Source organism: Macaca fascicularis, chromosome 10 (assembly GCF_037993035.2).
Source record: "Macaca fascicularis isolate 582-1 chromosome 10, T2T-MFA8v1.1".
Lineage (NCBI taxonomy): Eukaryota > Metazoa > Chordata > Mammalia > Primates > Cercopithecidae > Macaca > Macaca fascicularis.
The window spans coordinates 118988414-119011773 of NC_088384.1; the positions used below are offsets into that span (position 1 = coordinate 118988414).

The 23360-nt window shown below is 48.0% G+C and overlaps 1 protein-coding gene across 8 annotated transcripts in view; it reads right to left on the reverse strand.

Annotated features, from left to right (window-relative positions):
* Positions 1-23360, reverse strand: part of DIDO1 (death inducer-obliterator 1) — a 62726-nt gene that overhangs the window by 32395 nt on the left and 6971 nt on the right. For 2 of the 8 annotated variants that reach the window (XM_045363284.3, XM_074005645.1), the window contains exons 1-5: positions 18510-18599; positions 6587-6800; positions 5404-5601; positions 2100-2940; positions 1009-1330 (exon numbers count right to left, since the gene is read on the reverse strand). In XM_045363284.3, coding sequence (XP_045219219.2) covers positions 1009-1330; positions 2100-2938 — 1161 coding nt within the window. In that variant the 5' untranslated portion in view covers positions 2939-2940; positions 5404-5601; positions 6587-6800; positions 18510-18599. Of the gene's footprint in view, positions 1-1008; positions 1331-2099; positions 2941-5403; positions 5602-6586; positions 6801-18509; positions 18600-23360 lie in introns of those variants that run through there. The other 6 variants (XM_045363286.3, XM_045363285.3, XM_005569545.5 and 3 more) reach the window with 3 other exon arrangements.

Sequence of the window (23360 nt, forward strand, 5' to 3'; positions counted from 1 at the left end):
GTGCAGGGTTATGTCAAGCACATTGACAATTAAAAAAAAAAAATGTTGGGTGTGGTGGTGTGTGCTTGTAGTCCCAGCTACTTGGGAGGCTAAGGTGCGAGGATCACTCAAGCCCACTGCAGTGAGCTGGGACTGTGCCACTGAACTCCAGCCTGGGCAACAGAGCGAAGCCTCAACTGCACAAAAAATAGAATCAATACATTTAAAAAGAAAGACATAAAATCACTGACTTTTCTCATGAATTCCCATTTCCACTCATCTCTGAATGCCTAGATGTGGTCCCTGACAGCGCTGCAGCATGAGCCTTCAGCCCTTCCATGCCTCCAGGGCACGCTCCTATGTGCACAGCCCGGCCTTCCCACATCCTCACGTTGCAGCTAACCCAGTGCAAGAGTGTGAAGGCAGAGATGCTTCTAGACACATCAATCTCCAATACCTGCCAGAGGACAGGTAGCTGGGTGGGGACATGTCCGGGACCCGGGAAGGCCCAGAGTGAAAACACACCAAGTCAGACCTGCCCTGTGGGGACTGGAATGGAGACTGCAAACACAAGACAGCATCAGAAGCCAACAGCGTGTGGGAAATGTCATAAACACCAGGGGGAGAGAATTAAGTCAACACAGCCACAAGACAAACCACACTCTCAACACAAACACCCCGAGGAGCCAGCACCAGAACCAGGAGGAAGCCGGAGATGGCAGGTGACCCAGGAGTACCGCCACTCCCATCGTTCAGAAACAATTCCACTAGTGCACACAAAACATATAAGCAACATCCAAATCCTCAAAGATGGGCTGATTTCAAAAATTAAGTCATTAATAGTAGAGGAGGTAGACAGGGTAATAATAAAAATAGAAAGGCCTCACCCAGGTGGAGTGAGGCAGGAACCCAGGAGAGGCACTGCCCCACATGGGTGCAGCTCCCGTCCTGGGAGGAATTCCTATCGAGAGCGAGAGCGAGGAAACCCACGAGGCCGACCGCTGAATGCTTGTCTCAGCGGACACTTACAGGTTGGAAGATCTTGAGTTTCTTCTTGCCACTTGGATTTGCAGCTTTCTCAATTCTACCCTTTATCCCTTGGTCTTCGCTAGACTTCTGCTCTATTGTTCCTATACTCGTACAATCGGTGCCATCAGCATCTCCAGGTCTCAATTTAGCTTCTTGCTGATCTGTGGTTTCTGAATTAGTCTCATCCTGCACTTGCAGAATGGTGCAGTTTGGGCAGATATAGTCTTCCCCATTCCTTTCCAAAAGCCTCCCTCGAGCCTCAGAAATGCCCACACAATCGCCATGAAACCATTCTTCACAGCGGTCACAGCAAATCATAAACCTGAAATTATAAAATAACGGTATTAGTAATGGGAAGTGACAAGCACTTTTCAACATATTAATAAGCCAATTGGTTTTAACATTATGAAAAAATGCAAATATACAAAGTAGAGAATAAGAACGTCCTCATGCCTTTCCCTTAATTTTAACATTCAATCAAATTTGGTTCACCATTTTTTAAGAGTAGGGCATTTTAGGAGCGAACTCCAAGGCATTCCACCACAAATACCTCAGCAAGTCTCCCCTCAAAACTGCACCAATGCCTTTATCCCAGCACCAAGCCAACAGGCTGCCTATCACCATCTGACATCCAGTCCTAGCAGAGGTCTTTTGAGCTACCCCAAATGTTTGTACTAGGCTAGTTGCAGTCTGCACATGGCCCTCTGTTAAGTCTCCCAAGGGACAGTCTAGAGGAACGGTCTCAGACAGACAGTCGCCCGAGTGACAGACGCATTCTCCTCCGTGCCGTCTACACAGAGCCACTGGCTGCATGTGGCTCACGTGACTGGGGTGGGGAGCTATTCATCTCCTCACTTGACTGGAAACAGTCATGTGTGGCTGGTGGCAACCAGGGTGGAGAGGTGGCTCTAGGAAGTCCTTAGCCACTCTATGTTTCTTTTTTGACAATGACTTGTTCATCGTTTCCAACTTAACAAATGGCTCATCCAGCCCAGCTCTATAGCCCTTTAAAATGAAAACAAATGGAAAATTCTGTTTGTAACCCTGGGATTTCTGTGGGAGCCGAGGCAGCGTGCCCACACATGACCTACCTGTTGTTGTGAGGCTGACGGCAAATGCAATATAGGGCATTGGGGTCATAACCCTCACATTCAGGCTTCGATCTGCCCGAGTCTCCAGGCTCCTCCTCTTTGACGTCCTGAGCCGCCTTTCCCTCCAACTTACTCTCTCTGTCGTCTTTCCCAGCCTGGGACGCAGTCCCCTGATCATTCTCGGGCTCCTGCTTACTGGGCAGGACACCCTCCACAGTGTCACTGGCCTCGGAGCCCACAGTTTCAGCAGGACCCTCCTCCCGGCGCTTCTTCCGCAGGCGACTCTGGATCCCTTTCAGGGGCCTCTCGGTGGGCTCCTGTTCCCGCTTCCTGCGAAGGCGATTCTGAAGCTCTTTCAAGGTCAGGCCATCGCTGTCACTATCGGAGGTGTCGTCATGGTCATCCCCTCCTTTCACCTTTTCAGAAGAGGCTGGTCGTTCCTTCACAGGCGTGGAAGCAGACTGGGTGCCGCTTCTGGTCTCAGAAGCACTTTCCACGCTGCCCTCGGAGGCTGTCTCAGCATCTGTGGCGGGACAGGACGTGGGCTCACCAGAATCCTCCAGGGAGACGGGCGCGCTCCTCCTGCCGCGGCGCCGCGCAATGGTCAGGAACTGCTCCACACGCTCAGTGCGCTTGGGCTGCCTCCCACTGCGCCGCAGGGACAGGCCCAGCTGCTGCTGTGGGGGCGGTGGCTCTAGTGGGTCAGCCTCTGCATCCCCTGCACCCTCTCGCTTGGCGATAGTGGTCCTTCGAAAACCCCATGTTTTCCTGAACTCTTTGCTGGTGGGTTTGATGGCCTTAGGTGCCTCCTCGTTGCTCGGGTCACCTTTGTCATCCATACCTAGTGGAAAAGTGTAAGCACATCATGACCAACCGACCACCGAACAAAAGATGACATTGCCGCCAAACACAAACCAAGTCCTTCTGACCAGTGTTTCCTAATGTGTGCTATGTGAGATGATTCGAGATGATTCGTAAAGATAATTTTAATAAACAACTAATGTTTAGACAAAAATACAGCTAGCAAATCAAATGTACAATTTCATCATTTAACTGCTTAGGAAAAGGCTTCACAAGCCAGGTAGCAGGGATAAATATGAAATAATGGACAGTACAGTGGGGTAGCTCAGAGGCGGCACGAGTTCCTCAGTACCTCTGCAGGCAGATGGGCTGCTCTGACCACAAGCACAGTGAACAAGACGCTGTGCCAGTTTGGACGTGGCCTGCAAGGGGACCCAAGTCTGTTCTGGACTTTGCAAGCATGGGCTGGCCACTACCATGCTGAAAAGAGGGTATGAAGAAGCTGAGTCCCGACTTTCAGCTCCCCAACCAGGGGCTGGGGCCAGGAAGGATGCTCTCACTATCTGGGACCCTGCGTGCCAGCCCTGCTGCCAAGGGAATGGCCCTCATTGACCCTCATGGGCACAAGGTGAGAGAACTGCCCGACTCCCAACCCACAGACTGTGTCATATGAAACAAAGCTTGTCTTAGTCTACTGAGCTTTGGAGATATTGTTAGCAGCAACATACAACTGGGGCACTTAGAAAATATGGTCAAGGCGATCACTTTATGAGATGGAGTCTTGCTCTGTCCCCAGGCTGGAGTGAGCCCCCATGCCAGGCCAATACATTACTTTTCTGTATTCTTTTTCACTTTCATTCTAATACATTATTAAAGAATCTTATTTGTGAAACTTTTAGTCTTGTTGAAACGACAAAAATCTGAAAAAGATAGTATATACTTTGAGAATTCTTTTCCAAGCTGTCCAAGTTTTAATTATATGTAAATGCTAATGATGTCTCTGATTTTATGCCATGTTCCATCCTGGGGGAAGGACAGGCATAAAATGAAAGCCTTAAAAAATATACAAAATGGGGCCGGGCCTGGTGGCTCAAGCCTATTATCCCAGCACTTTGGGAGGCCGAGGCAGGTGGATCACTGGAGGTTAGGAGTTCGAGACCAGCCTGGCCAAGATGGTGAAACCCCGTCCCTACTAAAAATACAAAAACGAGTCGGGCATGGTGGTGGGCGCCTGTAATCCCACATACTTGGGAGGCTGAGGCAGGAGAATCGCTTGCACCCGGGAGGCTGAGGTTGCAGTGAGCCGCGATCACGCCACTGCACTCCAGCCTGGGCGATAGAGCAAGACTCAGTCTCAAAAAAAAAAAAAAGAAAAAAAATACAAAATGGAAAATTACTTGCAACCTGTGTTGTTCTTTTTGCTTCCCTCTAAATGCTGTCACTTCTCATTTCCTGTGATGCTGCCTGGCCATGGCCTCCATGCTCTGTAAATGTGACCCACACCCCCAGGTCACTCCACAGAAGCCTTGGAGATAAGGGACCCATCACTTCTCTGCTCGCCTGAGCTGACCCCATTGTTAAAGGACACAGCTAAACTCGATCAGGGTGCCAGCAGCGACTCCAAGTCAGGGTGCAAACTCTGGAGGCTGCTGTGTGAGGGGGGCACTAGAGATGGTGGTAAACAGAAAGGGGGCTTCCTTCACCAGCCAGGTGACTCCAGGCAAGTCACAAGGAACTGCTCTGATCCAGGAGGCAACGCTGACCTCAAAGGTTAAGGGCAAAGCAGAGAATACTGCTTACAAATATATATGGTAGAGCAATTATTAAACCACATCAGTTAAAATGGCTTATTCATTCTCATTGGAAATTTTACATTTAGGGAAAGTTTTTCTGCTTGTGCAAGCCAAAATATTTGCAAGAAATGTGACAGTCATCTCAAAAGAGGGTCAAGCCCATGTTTTCATGCAACACTTGGAGTTTCTATTGAAGATGGAGTTTGAAGGGCTCGCACCAGCCTTTGCCCAGAAGGGCACAAAGCTGCAGTCCCCTCTGCCTCTGGGCCTATGAAGTTCCAACCCAGCTGAAAAGGGCTGGTGCCTCCATGCTGGTAGCTTTCTATGGGAAGAGCTCTAGTTTATAAAACTGGATTCTCATTAAAGAGAGAACAGACTATTTGCATATGACCTATGTACAACCTCTCAAGTATTTAAATCACCTCTAGAGTACATCATAGAAACAGTTGCTGTACTACACTGTTTCATAAAATTTTTATTTTTTATTGTTATTTATTGTTTGCCCCCCAAATATTTTCAATCGGCAGCTGGTGGAATCCATAGATGCAGAATCTGCTGCTACAGAGACTGCTGATCAAATGGCTGAGTGTATTTCAAATAAATACAAGTACTACATTCCATCAGTTTCTTTACAAATGCCACTTTATAAATAGCAAACACAGACTCATTCAGTTAAAATTTTGTTGCTACTGACAGTATTGATACCTTACCTGCTCCAACACTGAAAGCTTGGACACTTTTCCCTGAAATCCTAAATACGACCAAAAAACCCTGGCAGACGAAACCTCTTGGTCCAAGCAGACAGCCAGGCTCACAACAACACTGTTGTCAGCCACTGTTCACGAGTAACAGGCTTCGTATTTTCAACAACTCGGATTATCTAGAGGCTGTTCCCATGGAGTAAGCTCCTAAAAGAAAATAAGAAAATATTTTACATATCTTAAGTAAATTACGTACCAACAACAATTAAAAGGGAGCACTGAATTCTCGAGTAACCTATTATTTGAGTTATACCGTGTGACCCACAAAGACAGCTAGGGGGTTGAAAACAAGCATGCGAGCAGTGTCCTTAAGGACGTCTACCCAGGACAGCAGATGCTACCAACCCCCGAGAGAAAGGGGTTGGGGCAGCGCAAGAAGGAGTGGAGTCCTAGGCCTGCCCCAGAGAGACAGGCAGAGGCACAGCCAGACCAGGGCCAGAGATGAGTTGCCAAGCATCAGCTTCTTTTCCATTTGGAGCCTATGTCCGAGATGGACCCCACTCAATAAAATCCACCACAAAACAGAAGAACAAGAACAAAAAGTGAAAAGACTGAATAACGAAATTATATACGAATGTAATTATTGAAAATTCTTTTTTTTTTTTTTTTTTTGAGACGGAGTCTCGCTCTGTCGCCCAAGCTGGAGTGCAGTGGCCGGATCTCAGCTCACTGCAAGCTCCGCCGCCCGAGTTTACGCCATTCTCCTGCCTCAGCCTCCCGAGTAGCTGGGACTACAGGCGCCCGCCACCTCGCCCGGCTAGTTTTTTGTATTTTTTAGTAGAGACGGGGTTTCACCGTGTTAGCCAGGATGGTCTTGATCTCCTGACCTCGTGATCCGCCCGTCTCGGCCTCCCAAAGTGCTGGGATTACAGGCTTGAGCCACCGCGCCCAGCCTGAAAATTCTTAATATCGTAGCTGTATTATTTTAATTAAAAACTCAAGAAAAATTTTAGAAGACTGTTTGACTTACTAAAATCAGCACGATACAGTTCACCACGTGTATTTAAAAAACACTTCTCCTGTATCCTCTTTCAAATAGTCATATCAAAACACTCAAAGGTTCCAGGTGCCTGGTTTCTAGCTAGCTCCCTGCCCCAAAGCCCACACTCCCAAGCCGAGCCCCCGCTCTCACCTCTTCCTCAGCCTCAAGACCAACTGCCTTCCCTCTGTGGTCTCCCTGGCAACCTCAGAACAAGGGACAAACATTCCAACTCCCCTCCTTTTAAAGGGACAGTGACAACTGGGCACAGTATTTCGCATCTGAGATCCCAGCTGCTTGGGAGGACTGCTTGAGCCCAGGAGTTCAAGACCAGCCCAGGCAACATGTCAGCATGTAGACACCATCTCTACAAAAAATAAAAATAAGACAAGGATCACGTAGACATTCCCTCTGATGAGCCAAATGGCATCTTCATAGTCACTATCTCTTCAATGTGGTACAACTATCATACTCAAAACAACTACTTCAAGAATTCAGAAATGACTGTTCAGAAAACACTGGAAATAAACTTATATTTCGCAACACTGAGCATTTAATTTATTTTATTTCACTTTTTAAAGAGTTGGCATCTTGCTTCATTGCCCAGGCTGGAGTGCAGTGGCCCGATCATGGCTCACTACAGTCTCAAACTCCTGGGCTCAAGTGATCCTCCCAGCTTAGTCTCATGAGCAACTGGGACTATGGATGCGTGCCACTATGCCCAGCTAATTTTTGAAAAAATTTCTTTTAGAGACAGGGTTTTGCTATGTTATCCAGGCTGGTCCTGAACTCCTAGCCTCAAGCAATCCTCCTGCCTCAGCCTCCAGAGTTTTGGGGATTACAGGCACGAGCCACTGTGCCCAGCCAACACTGAACATTTATAAAAGCAAACAAATTAAGAAGTTCTCAGGAATGAAAACTGATTTCTAAAAATTCAATTTACGTTAATCTGCAAAATAAACACGCTACTAGATTTGAGTTCTGAGTAATCAGAAAAACGTAGTTATTTCTGTTAAGTAGAATTCAATGAAGGATATACCTTCAGAAAAGATCAGATCACTTTCCTTTACAAAACTGATTTATTTTCATAATGCCTTCAATAAAGAAAACGTACTATAACATTTCAGTCAGCTTGTAAAATAAAAACATGTATATCAAGGCACAAGCAAAAAACACCGTGTTCTAACATAACTTGTGGGTGTGCGGAATTAGTGTGTGATTCTACACACCACACAGCACATCGCAGAGGGAATGTGCTCAGAAAACTGCAACCACATTGTATCAGTAACGACTTTTCCCCAGAAAGAAAACTGTGTGTATCCTTGAAACTGGGAAGTGAACAAACGACACGTTAAAACAGAATGTACCAAATTTAGTATTTCTCTACATTTCTAAGCACATCTTTTCCCCCAGCTGAAAACTGCTTCATTTCCTATTAACTGGAAGTAGCTGATGAGTGGTGATTCAAGCAGAGGACACACACTGATTTCCGAATGCTTGAGTGGTGGCTCTCAAACCTTTTGCCTCAAGACACCTTTACCCTTACAAGTTGAGAACACCAAAGAGCTGTTGTTTATGTGGAATATATTGCTATTTTCAAAATTCTAAATATGTATTAAAAACAAACCTATTAATACATTAACAGTATCTTTAATGAAAGTTACTTCTAAAACAAAAACGTACAGGAAGGGTGGCCCTGTTGTATATTTTTGCGAATCTCTGGCTTAACAGAAGATAGCTCCACGTTCATGTCTACTTCTGCCTTCAATCTGCTCCCACAGAGTGTTTCAGCTAAAACACGGCATCAAAATCTCGCCTCACGCAGACAAGTCTTTAGAATGGAGTATTGTAACCATGTTCACATAACTGTGGATGTGCACTGATACTACACCAACTCTCGCCAAGTAGCAGTTTCTTACTCGAAAATTGACTGCTGTGTTTACTCTGAACACGTCCTTGCACTCTGGACCCATGTGCATGCTGGTCACCTGGATGACACGGGTTCAAGTTGCAGACAGAGATTCTCAATGTCCACACATCTCATCAGATAGCATAAAACAAACATTTCTTTTTTCTGCTGCCCAGGCTGGAGTGCAGTGGTGCAAGCAAGGCTCACTGCAGCCTCAGCACCTCCCCCACCCACACTGCCACCAGGCTCAAGCGGTCTTCCCACCTCACCCTCCCCAGTAGCTGGGACTACAGGTCATGCCACCATGCCCGGTTAATGTTTACATTTTTTTTGTAGAGACAGGGTCTATGTTGCTGATGCTGGTCTCGAACTCCTGGGATCAAGCATTTATCCACCTCCGCCTTCCAGAGTGCTGGGATTACAGGTGTGAGTCACCTCACCTGGCTGATAATGTCAGGTCCAATCTCCACGAAGACTTTAGTTACTAGAAAGCCATCAAGTTTACGATGGCAGATACAAGTTTTCTAAACTTCCAATTTTCACCCCAAAGCTCAAATTTTATCCTTAGCAACAAATACTGTTCGTTCGTTCTTTGAGACATCCTTTGTTTTGGACAAAACGCCTGCCACATGCCAAGTCTGAAAACTGTCCTCCGTCTGTTGTTGTCAGCTCCCAGCTCAATCCCCTAGGGCTGTGCGTGGACACTACCCACGTGGGGATGCAGCAGGGGCTTTATATGTGACTTGACATTTAATCACACAGAAAGTTAAAAAGATGTATGTTTGGGGGTTCCAAATGAATAAAATTAATATTTACTGCATCATCAGGGACATTATTTGGGAAAATTGGCATATTCTAAACATTTGGTGCCCATGCACGGTGCTGAAGAGGCTCCAATCTGCCCTGTGCCACTGGCGCAAATGTCAAACTCAACAGAACAGGCCTGTACTATTAAATGACTATTATGCAGAAGTCATCTTCACCTCTTAGCCCCAGAAAAGTCTTCAAGGACTTCCCCCTCAGGGGTCCATGGAACACAGAGAACTGTGGCAACATGCCATTTCTACCAGTTTAGGAGTACACTGGGTATGTGCAAAGCAATAATACATATCTATGCTTCAGACATCAGAAGAGACTTTAAACATTTCCCTCCACAAGTGTTCTATAACTACCTGTTAATCTCCCCTCAGATTCCCCAACTCACCAAAACAGGAAGCAGCCAAAAGTGAAATTTCTTAAAAACCAAATAAAAATATCCTCCCGAAAGGTCAGCTCTATGTTACTTTAAAAAGCCCAACTACAACTATTACAAAAGCATGGGTGTGCAACCACCGCAAATCTGTGCACTCAACTTGTACTACTCTAAAATCTGCTTGGAGTAATCAACTCAAGCATGCCCACTTCCAGGTTGGGGTGCAGCCACATGATCAGGGCGCACTGCAGCCTCCACCACACAAGTTCAAACGATCCTTCCAATCCTTCCGCCTCCACCTGAGGAGCTGGGACACCACAGATGTGAGCCACGGTGCCCAGCCCCCACCTAAAGATTTTCAGTTCCAAAAACCTGAGACTAGTTTCTGAGTAATTAATCTCCAAGACACTTTAACATATGACATATGACCATAATTAAGTTTCTATTTTCATAACATCACACCTCCAAGAAAAGAGCTCTGACTTCTAAGCAGAAAGATAAAACAAAAATGCATATTTTACCTCGCCTGGTGGCAAACATTCTGTTTCTTCAAACCTCATATTCCCCTGAAACAATACTCAAAACAATTTTAACCCACCAGTCAGAAATTATAACGCTACAGTAAAACCTCACTATTCTAAACTTCATTATTTTGTTAACTCTCACAGGGTAGAGGCCAAAGTTTCCGTTTATTTCTATTTTGCCTATTAAGGGCCTCCTGGCTCATCAATCTGTTTATTATGCAGATGAGGAGGGAAAGAGAAGACACTAACTAAAAGTTCTTTAAACTACCACAAATGAAGGAAAGATTACCCAATAAAAGACTCTTGATAGCTCAGTTTTCACTAATAGAACAGTCACTAGGAGGATATACCTAAAAACTAGACATCCCCAAATGCGATGTGTTCTCCAGTCACCAGCAGCAGCCGTTGCTGTACCACGACGGCCCACTCAAAGCTTCACCAGCTTGCAGCAGGAAACTGTGCCGCACTCACCAAACCGGGAGAGAGAGAGATCTGGGCCCACAAGGAAACGGAGAAGCCCAACTTTCATTTACTTCAGTATCTATGCAGACTCTGACTCAATTGCAGAGATTACATTTAAATCCTTCAGAAGGCAAATTCAAAGTTTTGCTGCTTACCAAGTAACACTGTCATTATAAAAATTATTCTGGGCCGGGTGCGGTGGCTCATGCCTGCACTTTGGGAGGCTGAGGCAGGTGGATCACCTGAGGTCAGGAGTTTGAGACCAGCCTGGCCAACATGATGAAACCCCCATCTCTACTAAAAACACAAAAATTAGCAGGGTGTGGTGGCGGGTGCCTGTAATCCCAGCTACTTGGGAGGCTGAGGTAGGAGAATCACTTAAACCGGGGAGGCGGGGGTTGCACTGAGCTGAGATTGTGCCACTGTACTCCAGTCTGGGCAACAAGAGCAAAACTCCCTCTCAAAAAAAAAAGCAGCAAGGGTGCCACAACACAATATGTTTTTCACAAGGAAAATACAGAGAAAAATCCAGAAACAACCTATATTGTTGTTTTACATTTCTTGGGTATTTGTGTTTTTATAGATACACGGAGACAAAAAGCAAAACTTGTTACTGAAAAACCTGCTGAGGACTAACGCTTTGGTCAGCCCTGGGCTACAGCCAGGCTGCCAAGCTCCCAAGCTCCCCGGTGTGAGCTTGCAACAATTCTGCCATTTCCCTCTATCCACTTTCTCGTGCAAAACACAGGCTTGTGACCTTGGTGGGCAACTCAGGTGGGAAATTTCAACTCTCCAAATGAATGCCAGGAACCAGAAACAGTCACATAAAATCATTTATCGAGGTTAAGGAGAAGTGAGGTTTATTGTTCTCTAGTTAATGGCTGGACATAAAGTCTCCTAAACTACTACCTTTGATGGGCTCCTCTTGCCTCTCAGCAAAAAAGAAAATATGGTTTCAAACACTAAGATACAGCCCCAATTCTATATACCAGGATTCCGGCTGCCTAATAAAAGGTTACCGCCCGGGCCTTGGTGAGGACCACAAGGCACAGGTTCTTGTCCCCATGAAGAAATCCACCTCATGCCACATGTGTGGCAGTGTGAGCTCTCTGGAGACCATGCGGGATAGGGTGCGCTTCGGGAGGTCATCCCCGCAGGGTACTGCGTGGGCTGCTTCCCCTCAAGCGCATCTGTTTATTACGGGTTTAAATCACTGTTCCTTTATGTCTTCCTTGGTCCACACCCTTAGAGACCTGTGCAATTCCATGGCCCCAAGCACAGCCTACTCTTGCCTCCCACCCAACCCCTGATTTTCACTGCTGCAGGAGTTGCTGCTGAGGATTCAGCAAGCGGATGTGCAGGGCACTTTGAGGGAGGTGTGTACTGGAACAGCTTTACAGGTGACAGCGAAGACTGATTCCACACTTGCCCCAAGTGGCAAGCACGTGGTTGAACCACTAAAAACTGTTCAAAGACACAGCTTATCTTCCTAGAAGTCATCAATTTCCCCAAGTGTTTACAGCCAACTATTTTACAACTCCTAGAGAAGTGGTTCTCAAAAAGGGTGGTCCAGGGGTCCTTTTGGGAGGCCCCCAGGATCAAAGCAGTCTGCACAACACTAACATTCCGTGCTGTTTCCACAGTCACTCTGAGTATATGCTAGAGCATTTCAGAAGCTGAACGAAGATGACACCAAGTTTGAATTCGGAAGGAGATGTGCAAATCCAGCAGCTGTCAGTTAAGCCAAAGAGATTTGTGAAAACAAAACAAAACCATCTTTCTCATTAAATTGTTTTGGTCATTGAAAACAGGTTCCACAAAACGTTACTTATGTTAATATATAATGGTTTACAATTTTACTTATTTATTTTGAGATGGTGTCTTGCTCTCACTCAGGTTGGAGTGCAGTGGCACCATCTTGGCTCACTGCAACCTCCACCTCCTAGGTTCAAAGGATTCTCCTGCCTCAGTCTCCAGAATAGCTGGGGTTACCGGCGTGTGCCACCACACCCAGTTATTTTTTGTGTGTTTTTAGTAAAGAAAGGGTTTCACCATGTTGGCCATGCTGGTCTTGAACTCCCGACCTCAGGTGATCCGCCCACTTGGGCCTCCCAAAGTGCTAGTATTACAGGCACCAGCCACCGTGCCAGGCTGGTTTACAATTTTAAATAGAAGGCACTTAAGCATTTAAATGACTCATTTTTAAATGTCAAACATGGTGACTATCAACAGATATAACAAAAGCTCTTTGGAGTCTTCCACGCTTTTTAGGAGTGTAAAGCAGTCCTGGGTCCAGCCAGTCTGGGATCCACTGACACAGAGCAGCGCCTTCCACTGCTGAAGCCAGAAAGGCTGCTCCCCGACTCACAAGAGCAACCCCGAGGCCGTTCCGGTTCAGTCACGATCCTCATCGCAGTGACAGGTACTGCTTTCACATTCCGTTGTTCCAGACACCCCGTCTATTCTCATTCAGTTTCGTGTGATTACTGACAAGGCCAAGTGAGATGATGTCCACCTAAGTTCAGGTGGAGAGAATGCGGTTTCTTCTTTAAAACCCTTTCTCTCACATGAATTTGCTTCTCAAATTGGAGCTGCAGCCAATTTTTTTGTTGTTGTTGAGATGGGGTCTCTGCCACCCAGGCTAGAGGGCAGTGGAGCGAATGATCAGGGCTCACTGCAGCCTCAATCTCCCTGGGCTCAGGTTATCCTTCTACCTCAGCCTCCCTGGTAGCTGCGACTACAAGCATGCACTACAGTGCCCGGCTATTTGTATATATATAAATTTATAAATTAATGTTGTACATCTATATATTACATACCTAATATAAATTATATGTAAATATATAAAAATACATAAATTATAAATAAGTTATACATATATGTATAAATTATATATATGAATATATATATATATATTCCCCCCCAACCAATAACAGGGTTTTGCCATGTTGCCCGGTCTGATCTCGAACTCCTGGGCTCAAGTGATCATCACGCCTCAGTCTTTCAAAGTGCGTCAGCCCTCACACCCAGCCTGGAATTCCAACTCATGAAGGTCACAGCCTAAGGGGCAAAATTACTGCTTGGGGACCTTGTAAACTCAAAAGTCAAGAATTAACTTTGTATTTCAGCTGGAATCTTCCTTTCTTTCCCCGGGATTGAGAGGCCAATGTCTAGTTCTGTTTTAGGGGGTAGGAGGACGGTCCCAGCTGAAGACAAAGAGGAGTTTTGACATAAAAGGTTGTTTTTTTTTTTCTGTATCCATTTTTACATGTACAGCTGGATTCGACAGAGTCAAACATGTATGACAAGCAACTTCCCGGGCCCCCAATCACTGCTGCATGGGTAGGAAGAAGTGAGCAGAAAGGCGTTTTACTACTCAAACATGTGAAAGGGAAAACATTATCTTTTAGTTACAGTCTAGCAAATCCAAAGAGGCCAGGCTAGTGTCTACCTGGCCTGTGTCTCCAGGGTCTTGGGAGTATCTCTGGGGCCCACTCCCCTTGGTGCAGGTTCCGCGTTCCCAGTCCTGACAGCTGCAGCCAGCAGTGCCCACCCCCACCCAGACATTTACAAACAGGACAAGTCCTCAGTTAAGCAGATGGGAGGTTGGGGGGCTCAAGGGGGAACCTGTCTATGAATGCAGGGTTAGACCCCAGCTGCAAATGGTAACAGTGGCAGTGGGGCAGCAGGGGGGAAGGGGCCCACAGGGTACCAGGCAGTGCATCTGTCTACAAATGCAGGGGCCACAGGGTACCAGGCAGTGCATCTATCTACAAATGCGGGGGCCACAGGGTACCAGGCAGTGCATCTGTCTACAAATGCGGGGCCCACAGTGTACCAGGCAGTGCTTCTAAGGGCTGCACTTTCCTGTCTGTGAAATGGGGATGGTAATGACCTCACAGCTTCCTACAAGGTTTTCTGAAGCGACATGTCAAGTGCCAAATCATCTGTGGCAAGTGTGCAACAGATGGTAGGTGTCACCTGAGAAAGTGACACAGCCTGTGCTGGCGAGGGTTTGGAGAAATGCCCTCTTAGGTGAGTCTATTTGTCCGACATATTTGCCAACAGCCCCATATGGGCTTGGCACAGGGAAGAGAGCAGGAGACATACTGTTTTCATGGAGGGCAGGGAGTGCTTCACGGTGACCCAGAAGAAATAAGCAGGAAGTACACACAAACTTACGAGGTTTTTTTTCTCAGAAAGGTGACAAACTGAATACAAACTAACACACTACTTTGAAAAATCAAGAAACATCTATATAGTGAAATTCTTTTTTTTGGGGGGGTGAGGGGTAGACAGAGTCTTGCTTTGTCACCCAGGCTGGAGAGCAGTAGCACAATCACAGCTCACTACAGCCTGGAACTCCTGGCTTCAAGAGATCTTCTGGCCTCAGCCTCCCAAAGTGCTGGAACTACAAGAGCGCATCTGCACGCTTGGCCTAAGGGAATTCTTTTTTTTTTTTTTTTTGAGACGGAGTCTGGCTCTGTCACCCCGGCTGGTGGGCAGTGGCCGGATCTCAGCTCACTGCAAGCTCCACCTCCCGGGTTCACACCATTCTTCTGCCTCAGCCTCCTGAGTAGCTGGGACTACAGGCGCCCGCCACAATGCCTGGCTAGTTTTTTGTATTTTTTTTTAAGTAGAGACGGGGTTTCACCATGTTAGCCAGGATGGTCTCGATCTCCTGACCTCGTGATCTGCCCGCCTTGGCCTCCCAAAGTGCTGGGATTATAGGCTTGAGCCACCACGCCCAGCCGGGAATTCTTTTTTTTTTTTTTTGAGACAGTCTGTCACCCAGGCTGGAGTGCAGTGGTGCGGTCTTGGCTTACTGCAACCTGGACCTCCCAGGTTCAAGCGATTCTTCCACCTCGGCCTCTCAAGTAGCTGGGATTACAGGCAGGTGCCACCAAACCCAGCTAATTTTTGTATTTTTAATTAGAGACAGGGTTTCACCATGTTGGCCAGGCTGGTCTCGAACTTCTGACAAGTGTCTTGGCCTCCCAAAATGCTGGGACACCAGGCATGAGCCACCATGCCCGGCCGGGAATTCTTTAAGGGTGATGAATCATCACATGCACAGCCGTGAGAAAAACTCCCTGGCACGTGATTGAGAGCCGGGGACAAGCTGGCCAGGGCAGTGGCCACAGCCTCCAATACATCGCGTTCACCAGTGCAAAACAGCTGTAATGTGGAGCTTTTCAGGACAGTGCCCTTTCTGGTGTTTTTACTATTTTTACATAATGTTTAAGTTTCCCGTATGTGTATTATTTTTGTAACCAAACACATTAAGGTATCTTCATTTCGGAAAAAAAGTTGATCTTATTAAAAAGGTATATTAAATACCACTTAAATGTCTCTATCAGTATATGCAAAACAAAACCACGGCATCAAAATGTGATACCCAAGGAGAGAAATGCCTCCTTTACAATTTAACACACAATTATTACCACCTATTAAGTTTTATGGTCATGGTTACAGAATTCTTATCAAAATATGTACAATTACCTATTCACATAACAACTTACCCTCAAAATTACTACTCAAAAAATAAAATGAGGCCTACACAACACAGACTGTCTCACAGATGAGTGTCTACACATACATGAAATAAGCAAATCGGACTTTGTTCTTTGACCTCCTCTTTCCCAATTAGTACATTTCCATTAACTGTTTATCATAGAACCTTTGTAATGCAGTTAACGTACATCATTTGATAGTAGCCATAAAGAGGCTGATCTTAGTATCCACCACTGTAAGGGACCCCATCATTTAAATAAGAAAGGTAAGTGAGAGACTCTGTTTACAGAGAATTTCCTAGTGGTCTTCTAAGCCTGCCAGACAGAGATGAGACCTCTCAGGCAAGTGGAGAGTGCAGGGACCACGGACAGTAGGGAGTCACCTGTTAAACACATTCAATCTTTGCTCTTCAAGAGCCAAACAAGCCACTTGGTATCATGGGACAGGTATACAAAAAGGAAAAATGTGCCTTGTTTACAGAGATTCCAAACAATGAAGACGTGGCACAGCTTAAAAATAAACACCAAAAAGAAGCACCCCACTGGGCTCCACAGAACTGACCTTAAGAAATTATAACCCTAAGGCTGTAGAAAAACTCACAGTATCAACAGCAGAACCTGCCAACTTCACCGCGAAACAAAACGGGAGCCAATGCCCATTCCAATCATTCCCTCCTCACATGAAGAAACTCCACCACCCTTCAAGGCCCAATTGATGATACACACGTCCTAGACAAGCCATTGTGATGCTCACACATACACATGCAACATGGGCTGGGCTGTCTGGTAACCATGGGTACAGCTGGGCAGTCAATCACAAATTATCTTATTTGTGCCCTGTCTTCTCATCACAGCACAATTTGCTCTGCTTGACATAGTCTGAATTCAGCCACCTACTAATAAGGGTCAGCCTCTGGTGGAAAGCCTGAAGAAAATTCAAGATATACGCTTTTCCAAAACAAGATAAGCAGTATCGTACTCATGAAACTTGTTGAAACAAGTCTACAAGAACAGACACCTCCTCCCCATGTACACAGCAAGTAGGAAACCAAGTGTGCATTAGGCAGGGACTTTCACAACAGGGCTGTGTCTGTCTTCCTGGGTGACACTTCTGAGATGTCTATACTGTATTTAAAATAGAAAAATAGTGGAATAGTCACAGACACACATACAGACACAAACAGCAACCCAAAGGGCCACTAACGAGCCCTAGGGTCCAGGGTAAATGGGTTGGCAACACCTGATTTAAAGGAAGGAGGTGGAATAATCTCTCAAGTTCCCCACTGAACTTGTCTCCAGGAGGACTGGGACAGGGGCCACCTTGGTCACTGCTGTATCCCTCGTGCTAACACAGTATGCAATGAATGTCCATTAATAAAACGACTGTATTTACTCCTTAAAACGCACTGCTAAGGACCTTTTCACTCTTGAGAACTGTATTTCAACCAAGTCATACGTGGCCCTAGGGAAACCATGCAAAACGAGGTATAGCTAGGCTATGTGAATATACCGAAAAGGCGTTCCCATCTGCCTTTCCCTTCTCTAAGTCCCTGAGTACACTAAGCTCAAATCTCATTCCATCAGCAGGCAGATGACATGGATATCGATGGCCCAGGCACAAGTTAAAGAGTATTTTCAATAACTGGTAACTCTGTAAGCTACTACTACCTATGGCCCAAACTCTAAACTTAAATATTAAGGTGCTTTATTCACAGCAGAAAAGCCGGCCCTGACCTCCACTGTCTCAGAACCGCGAGGAGGAGCCCCGGACGCCGCAGCGGAGGCAGTACGGGCACCCCACCCGCCGAGCGCAGGAACTGGCCTTTTCGGCTTCCAGGGTCACTGGAAGGCAAAATGTGTCACAGATACGGCCAGTACACACCAACGCAACAAACGATTCCACAAAAAAACTGAAAACCAGCGCGGGGAGGTAAGGACACATTCTTTAGGAAGCGAAACCCCGCTCTTCGCGCTTCCCGCAGCGCCAGCCGCCCCGCAGTGCCGGAATCCCCCGAAGGCACGCCAGAAGCTAAGCCGGCCACGGGGTGGCCGCACCCACGGCCCGGGAGAAAGCGCCAAGGCTCCCGGGGATGCTTAGGGAAATCAGCTGCGCAGCCCCCCGAGCCCAGGGCCGCACTCGCCCAGGCCAGTCTTGCGCTCCTCCCCGCGAGCAGCCTCCCCGACTTCCACCCTCGAAACCGTTCCTGCCGCGACCACAGAGTGCTCGCCAGTCGCCTCAACCTCACGCAGCCCACCAGGGCCGGCGTCTGAGGCCCGCGCCCCCTGCCCGGGGCTGGTCTCACCGGCCCCGCCCGCCCGCTCGCTCCCTTCCGCGGCCGCCATCTTCTCGGCGGGAGCGGCCTGTGAGGGATCCGCGGCTCTCACCGGCCGGGCTCCGATGCCGGCCCCGCCCCGCTCCCAAGGGCGGCCCAAGAGGCAGCCGGCTCCTCTACCCGGCGCCCGGGACGCCACTTACCGCAGGCCGCAGGCCTGTAGGGTCTCGCAGCCATTTCCCCGAACGCCGCGGAGTGGGCGGCCGGCCACCGAGACGGCGCGGGGCTAGAGCGGCGCCCCCGCGCGGCAGGCGGAGGACGAGGCCGGCCACCGAGACGCTGCGGGGCTAGAGCGGCGCCCCAGGCTGGGAAGCCTAACCCCGTACTGCGCGCATGCGCCCGCCTTCCCTACCTGCACTTCGGGTGCGTCCTTTGGGTCTGCACTGACGATGACGTGGTTGCATCCTTTGTGGATGCCTTACTTCCCCGACCCCAAGGGTGAAAGCTGGAGCGCTGCCCTTGCGGGGATCCCTCGGAACAGCTCGGGCAGGGCAAAGGCGGAACGTGGATGCTAGCCCTGAGGGACTGCACTCCGCCAGGATTTCGCTCTTAAGACCGATAAACCCTTCAAGTCGGTGGGGATAGGAAGCTCCTGGGCTAAATTTGTAAGAGGTGTGGGGGGCGGGGACAGAGGATAATGGAAGAAAAGGCCCAAGTTTTCTCTTTCAGATTGTATTTCTCAAACCGCAAGCCCCTGACGGCCTCCGCTGGGAGTGGCAGGGAGCGGCGGGGTCCAGGCGTGGGCGGGGTTTCTCTCCAACTTGAAGACCCTACCCAGCTGCCTCCCCACCCCAAGCTCGGCGCCAGAAACCAAGAGCGTGGGGTGGGGGGAGCCGAAGGAGCACAGCGAGGAAAGGAGGCGGGCACGCTGGACCTCTAGGCCCCAGGCACCTTGGCGGTGTCCCACCATGTCAATCCTACACTCAGAACTACTGACCAGTAGCTAGAACTCAAAAAGAATGCATGGATATGTTTGCCCACAGGGGTTGGAGGGAACGATTAGACATTTACAATCAGGACAGGGGAAAGTGAGGTATGGTAGATGTTAACCTTCCATGTGGATTTTCTTCAATTCGCTCAATAGTAACTAGTGTGACACCCCATCACCTGTCTGTCCCCAGATACTGCAGGAAAGAGACTGGGAGGGGGCAGGAGGGGCAGCTGCTGCCTTGAGGCACCATGAGCACTGGCCACTTGCTCCGAGGGCAGGGACTTGTAGGGGGAGGTGGCCCCATTGCTTTCGCTTCTGTGAACCACTAGTGATGGGCTACCTGGAAGCATGCACCATCTAGCCTTTGGCGTCGGCCCTGGTCAAGAGCAAAAGGGGCCCAGAGTGCCGTAAAGCTGCCCCTAATACAGAGAGGCTTCTGCGATGCTTCCGTGGATGAACCAGGGGGCTTTGAGGCAGGTGTGCTTTTTAAAATACTACCTCTGAAGATTACAGGGTCTGCCAGTTTCTGAGGCGGACTTAGTTTTCTTCAAAGGAATACAACGCAGCTTATTTCTGCTGGTGTGGCCCATTAGGACCACATTAATGGAATCTGGCAGGGATGGCCTTGACAGTCTTCCATCTTGAGTGTGTCTTCAGGTTGCAAAGAGGGGTTTTTGCCCTCAGACACGGGGTAGTGGGAAGCTTAGACGGGGTTGAGACCACCTTTAACAAGCACTGTGGTCTTGGGCGAGCTCTCTGTTAAAGGAGGGCTCACATGCTGAGGTCCAGGTGAAGACCACATGAGGCCTCCCTACAAGAGGCTCTCTCTGAATCCTACTGGTATGGGGGAACCTCAGCCCACTCTCTTTTGCTGAGGATCTTTAAACCAGCCTCAATTTATTTCTGCAAGACGGTGAGATTTTAAGAGATTTTAACTCTTGGGTGCAGTTTCAGGTTGGGCACTCAGGAGAGATAGATGGAAAGGCACTAAGGGAATAGAAAGAGTGGACAAGGCGGCTCAGGAACAAGAGAACCAAGAGAAAGAAAAAGGCAGGAATACATGAGTAAACGGAACGCTCACCGCAGTGCTCAGCGATACGCAGAATGCCTGCCTTCCTGCAAGTCCAGAGGATACTGGAACCTGCCTCTCGTTCTCATCTTCCCCGCCACCCAGAAGCTGGCTCAGCTGTGGAGGCCTGGCCAGACTATCCACTCTGGCCTTCCCCACCTACAAGGTGATGAAGTCAGCCTCTCCCAGCTTACCTGCCGTCACTACACCTGGGAGCTGCCCTCCCTGGTGAGAAAGGCATTTGGAGAATCTACAGTCTGGGTATTTGAATTTGAACTCCACTAGCAAAAGAATGCTTTTTCCTAACCGAATTTATGTAAAAAGTAAAACCCAAAGGAGAAAACAAAGTCTTCAGTTGTTTCGATAAATTGTTCCTTAAATATTCCCAATCCACAAACAAAACCCCACAAGTAGCACCGATTTACAACAGGATGTGGCCCCGAAAGCAGGAAGGGGGCCAAGAGCGCTCCAGCAGGAAGTTTAATAGGTGGTCCATGGAAAAAAAACACGATGGGTGCATCACAAATAGGTGTAGACAGTACACTTTTGTAACGTGTAGACACCAGTTTCTGCAACACACACGCCACGCAAAGTTTAAGGAAAGTTTTTGAAAGTACAATCCGGAAAACTCAGCAATTCTTTAAAAAAAAAAAAAAAATTGCTTTCCGCGGTTATAAGCCTCCTCCATTGGGACTCGGGGTCCGCAGCAGAATACCCTGATCCCAAAATAAAAATACTATGACAAAAATACTCCAGCAGGCAGCCGGCTTTACTTGGTTTAAAGTCGGATTTCGCTTAGTGCCGTGAAAGCGAAGGAGCGCCAGCGCTTCCTGGCTGCGCACCGTTCTCTCGGCGGAGAGTTCCCGCCCTCTCCAGAACCGGAAGCCGGACAGCGTCAGGACGTTTCATTCTTCTCACTTGGGATTCAGAGCCGCTAAGCACAGGGCCCCCGCCGAGGCCACCGGGCAGCGTCCAGGTCTCCCCTTTGCGAGGGGAGCAGCGGCGGAGGGGCACGGGGAGGGGCCTCGGCGCTGAGCTCCTCCTCTGCTCGCTCTGGAGGACGCCCGCAGGATTCTTGCAGACTTCCGCCGAGGCAGGATGGAGGCCTGCAGTGATGCATCCTGGACCCGCGACCCGCGCGGCCGGAACATAGTTCTTTCTGGCCGGAGACCGACCTGGGCCTGAGTCGTGTCTGCGCCAGGCGCCCCACGCCGTGCTCCAGGGACTCAGTGCCCGGCGCGCTGGGGCTATATCGCTAGCCACTTGGGGCAGGAAAAAGGAATCACAAAATACAACCCTCTCCTTTACCCAGGAGGAGAACGTGGATTCCCGGTGGCGGGGAATATATATATGTGTGTGTATATATATATGCATATATGTGTGTGTATATATATGCATATATATATATATGCCTACTGTTTTCTTATTGCTAACAACTTCAGCCACTGTGTGCTGTGTGTGTGGTGTTGTTGTTGTTTTGGAGAAACTGAATTTTCATTACTTTTACATTGTATAAGGCCAGCTAACTTTAACAGTTAACTTTAGATAAATCAAGTCACCAATGCTAAAAGGTGTCACAATCAGATCGGCCACTACTTCCCCTCAAAGCAAACAGTAAAGCACTGCCTTTGGCTCCTTTAAAGAATATTAGCCAGATTTGCCGGGCGCAGTGGCTTACGCCTGTAATCTCAGCACTTTGTGAGGCCGAGGCGGGCGGATCACCTGAGCTCCTGAGTTCAAGACCAGCCTGACCAACATGGTGAAACCCCATCTCTACTAAAAATAGAAAAATTAGCCGCGCGTGGTGGCGGCGCCTGTAATCCCAGCTACTCAGGAGGATAAGGCAGGAGAATTTCTTGAACCCACTGCACTCCAGCCTGGGAGACTCTGTCTCAAAACAAAAAAAAACAAAAACAACAAAACAAAACAAAACAAAACAAAAAAACCCAGATCTTTGTCTACCAAAGGGCAAATGCCACGTTTGTGCATCACTGAGCAACAGCACTGCCAGAAAAGGCAACTTCACTAGAATTCACCCACTCAGTGAATTCCGCTGAATGCTGTTTTGAGACAACCAACACAGAGGGGGAGTATGGAGGACAGTGGGTGGTAAGTTAAGGGGAACTGACAGGATGGAAAAGGGCCAGGAAACAAAAGAATTCAAGGAAAAACAGAAACAGAAGTTACACTTCGTGTTCCAACCCCGAAGACCTCTAGAAAGCCGTGGGATGTGATGGAGCTACATGTTCTATGCAGCATATGAGAATCATACCAATTTTCTGTCTTTTAGGCAAAAGAATAAATGTGAAATACGAAAAAGGGAGGGAAATGAGATGGGAGGAGGGCATCATCCCCCTTAAATGCTGTACCAAATTACTATACATACTGCATTTTTGTAATTAGCATTACGGACAGTGTCTTATCATTTGAATGTTACTAGAAACCTGTGCTATGACTTTTAACTAGAAAAACAAGGGATGAATCTTTCTTTGATCACATTAGCCTCTGTACGTTACTCAAGGCAGCTGCAATGAACTTACAACAATATCCACAAACAAGGCAAAAGGAACTTCTCATGGTAGGGAACTGAATCTGGATGTGTTACTCTCTCTTTTGTCATTTTCCAGATATCTTTAGAAAGAATGAGCTGCAGTTTGTGGTGTTGCTTTCCTTGAGACAAGGTCTCACTCTGTCGCCAGGCTGGAGTGCAGTAGTGTGATATTGGCTGTCTGCAACCTCCGCCTCCCAGGCTCAAGCAACCCTTCTGCCTCAGCCTCCTGAGTAGCTAGCTGGGACTACAGGCGCAGCACGCCTGTGACCGCACCTGGCTAATTTTTGTATTTTTTGTAGAGATGGGGTTTCACTATGTTGCCCAGGCTGGTCTCGGACTCCAGGGATCCACCCGCCTCTGCCTCCCAAAGTGCTGGGATTACAGGCATGAGCCACAACGCCTGGCCCGAGCTGCAGTAGTTCTATATCCTCTGCTAAGGAGAG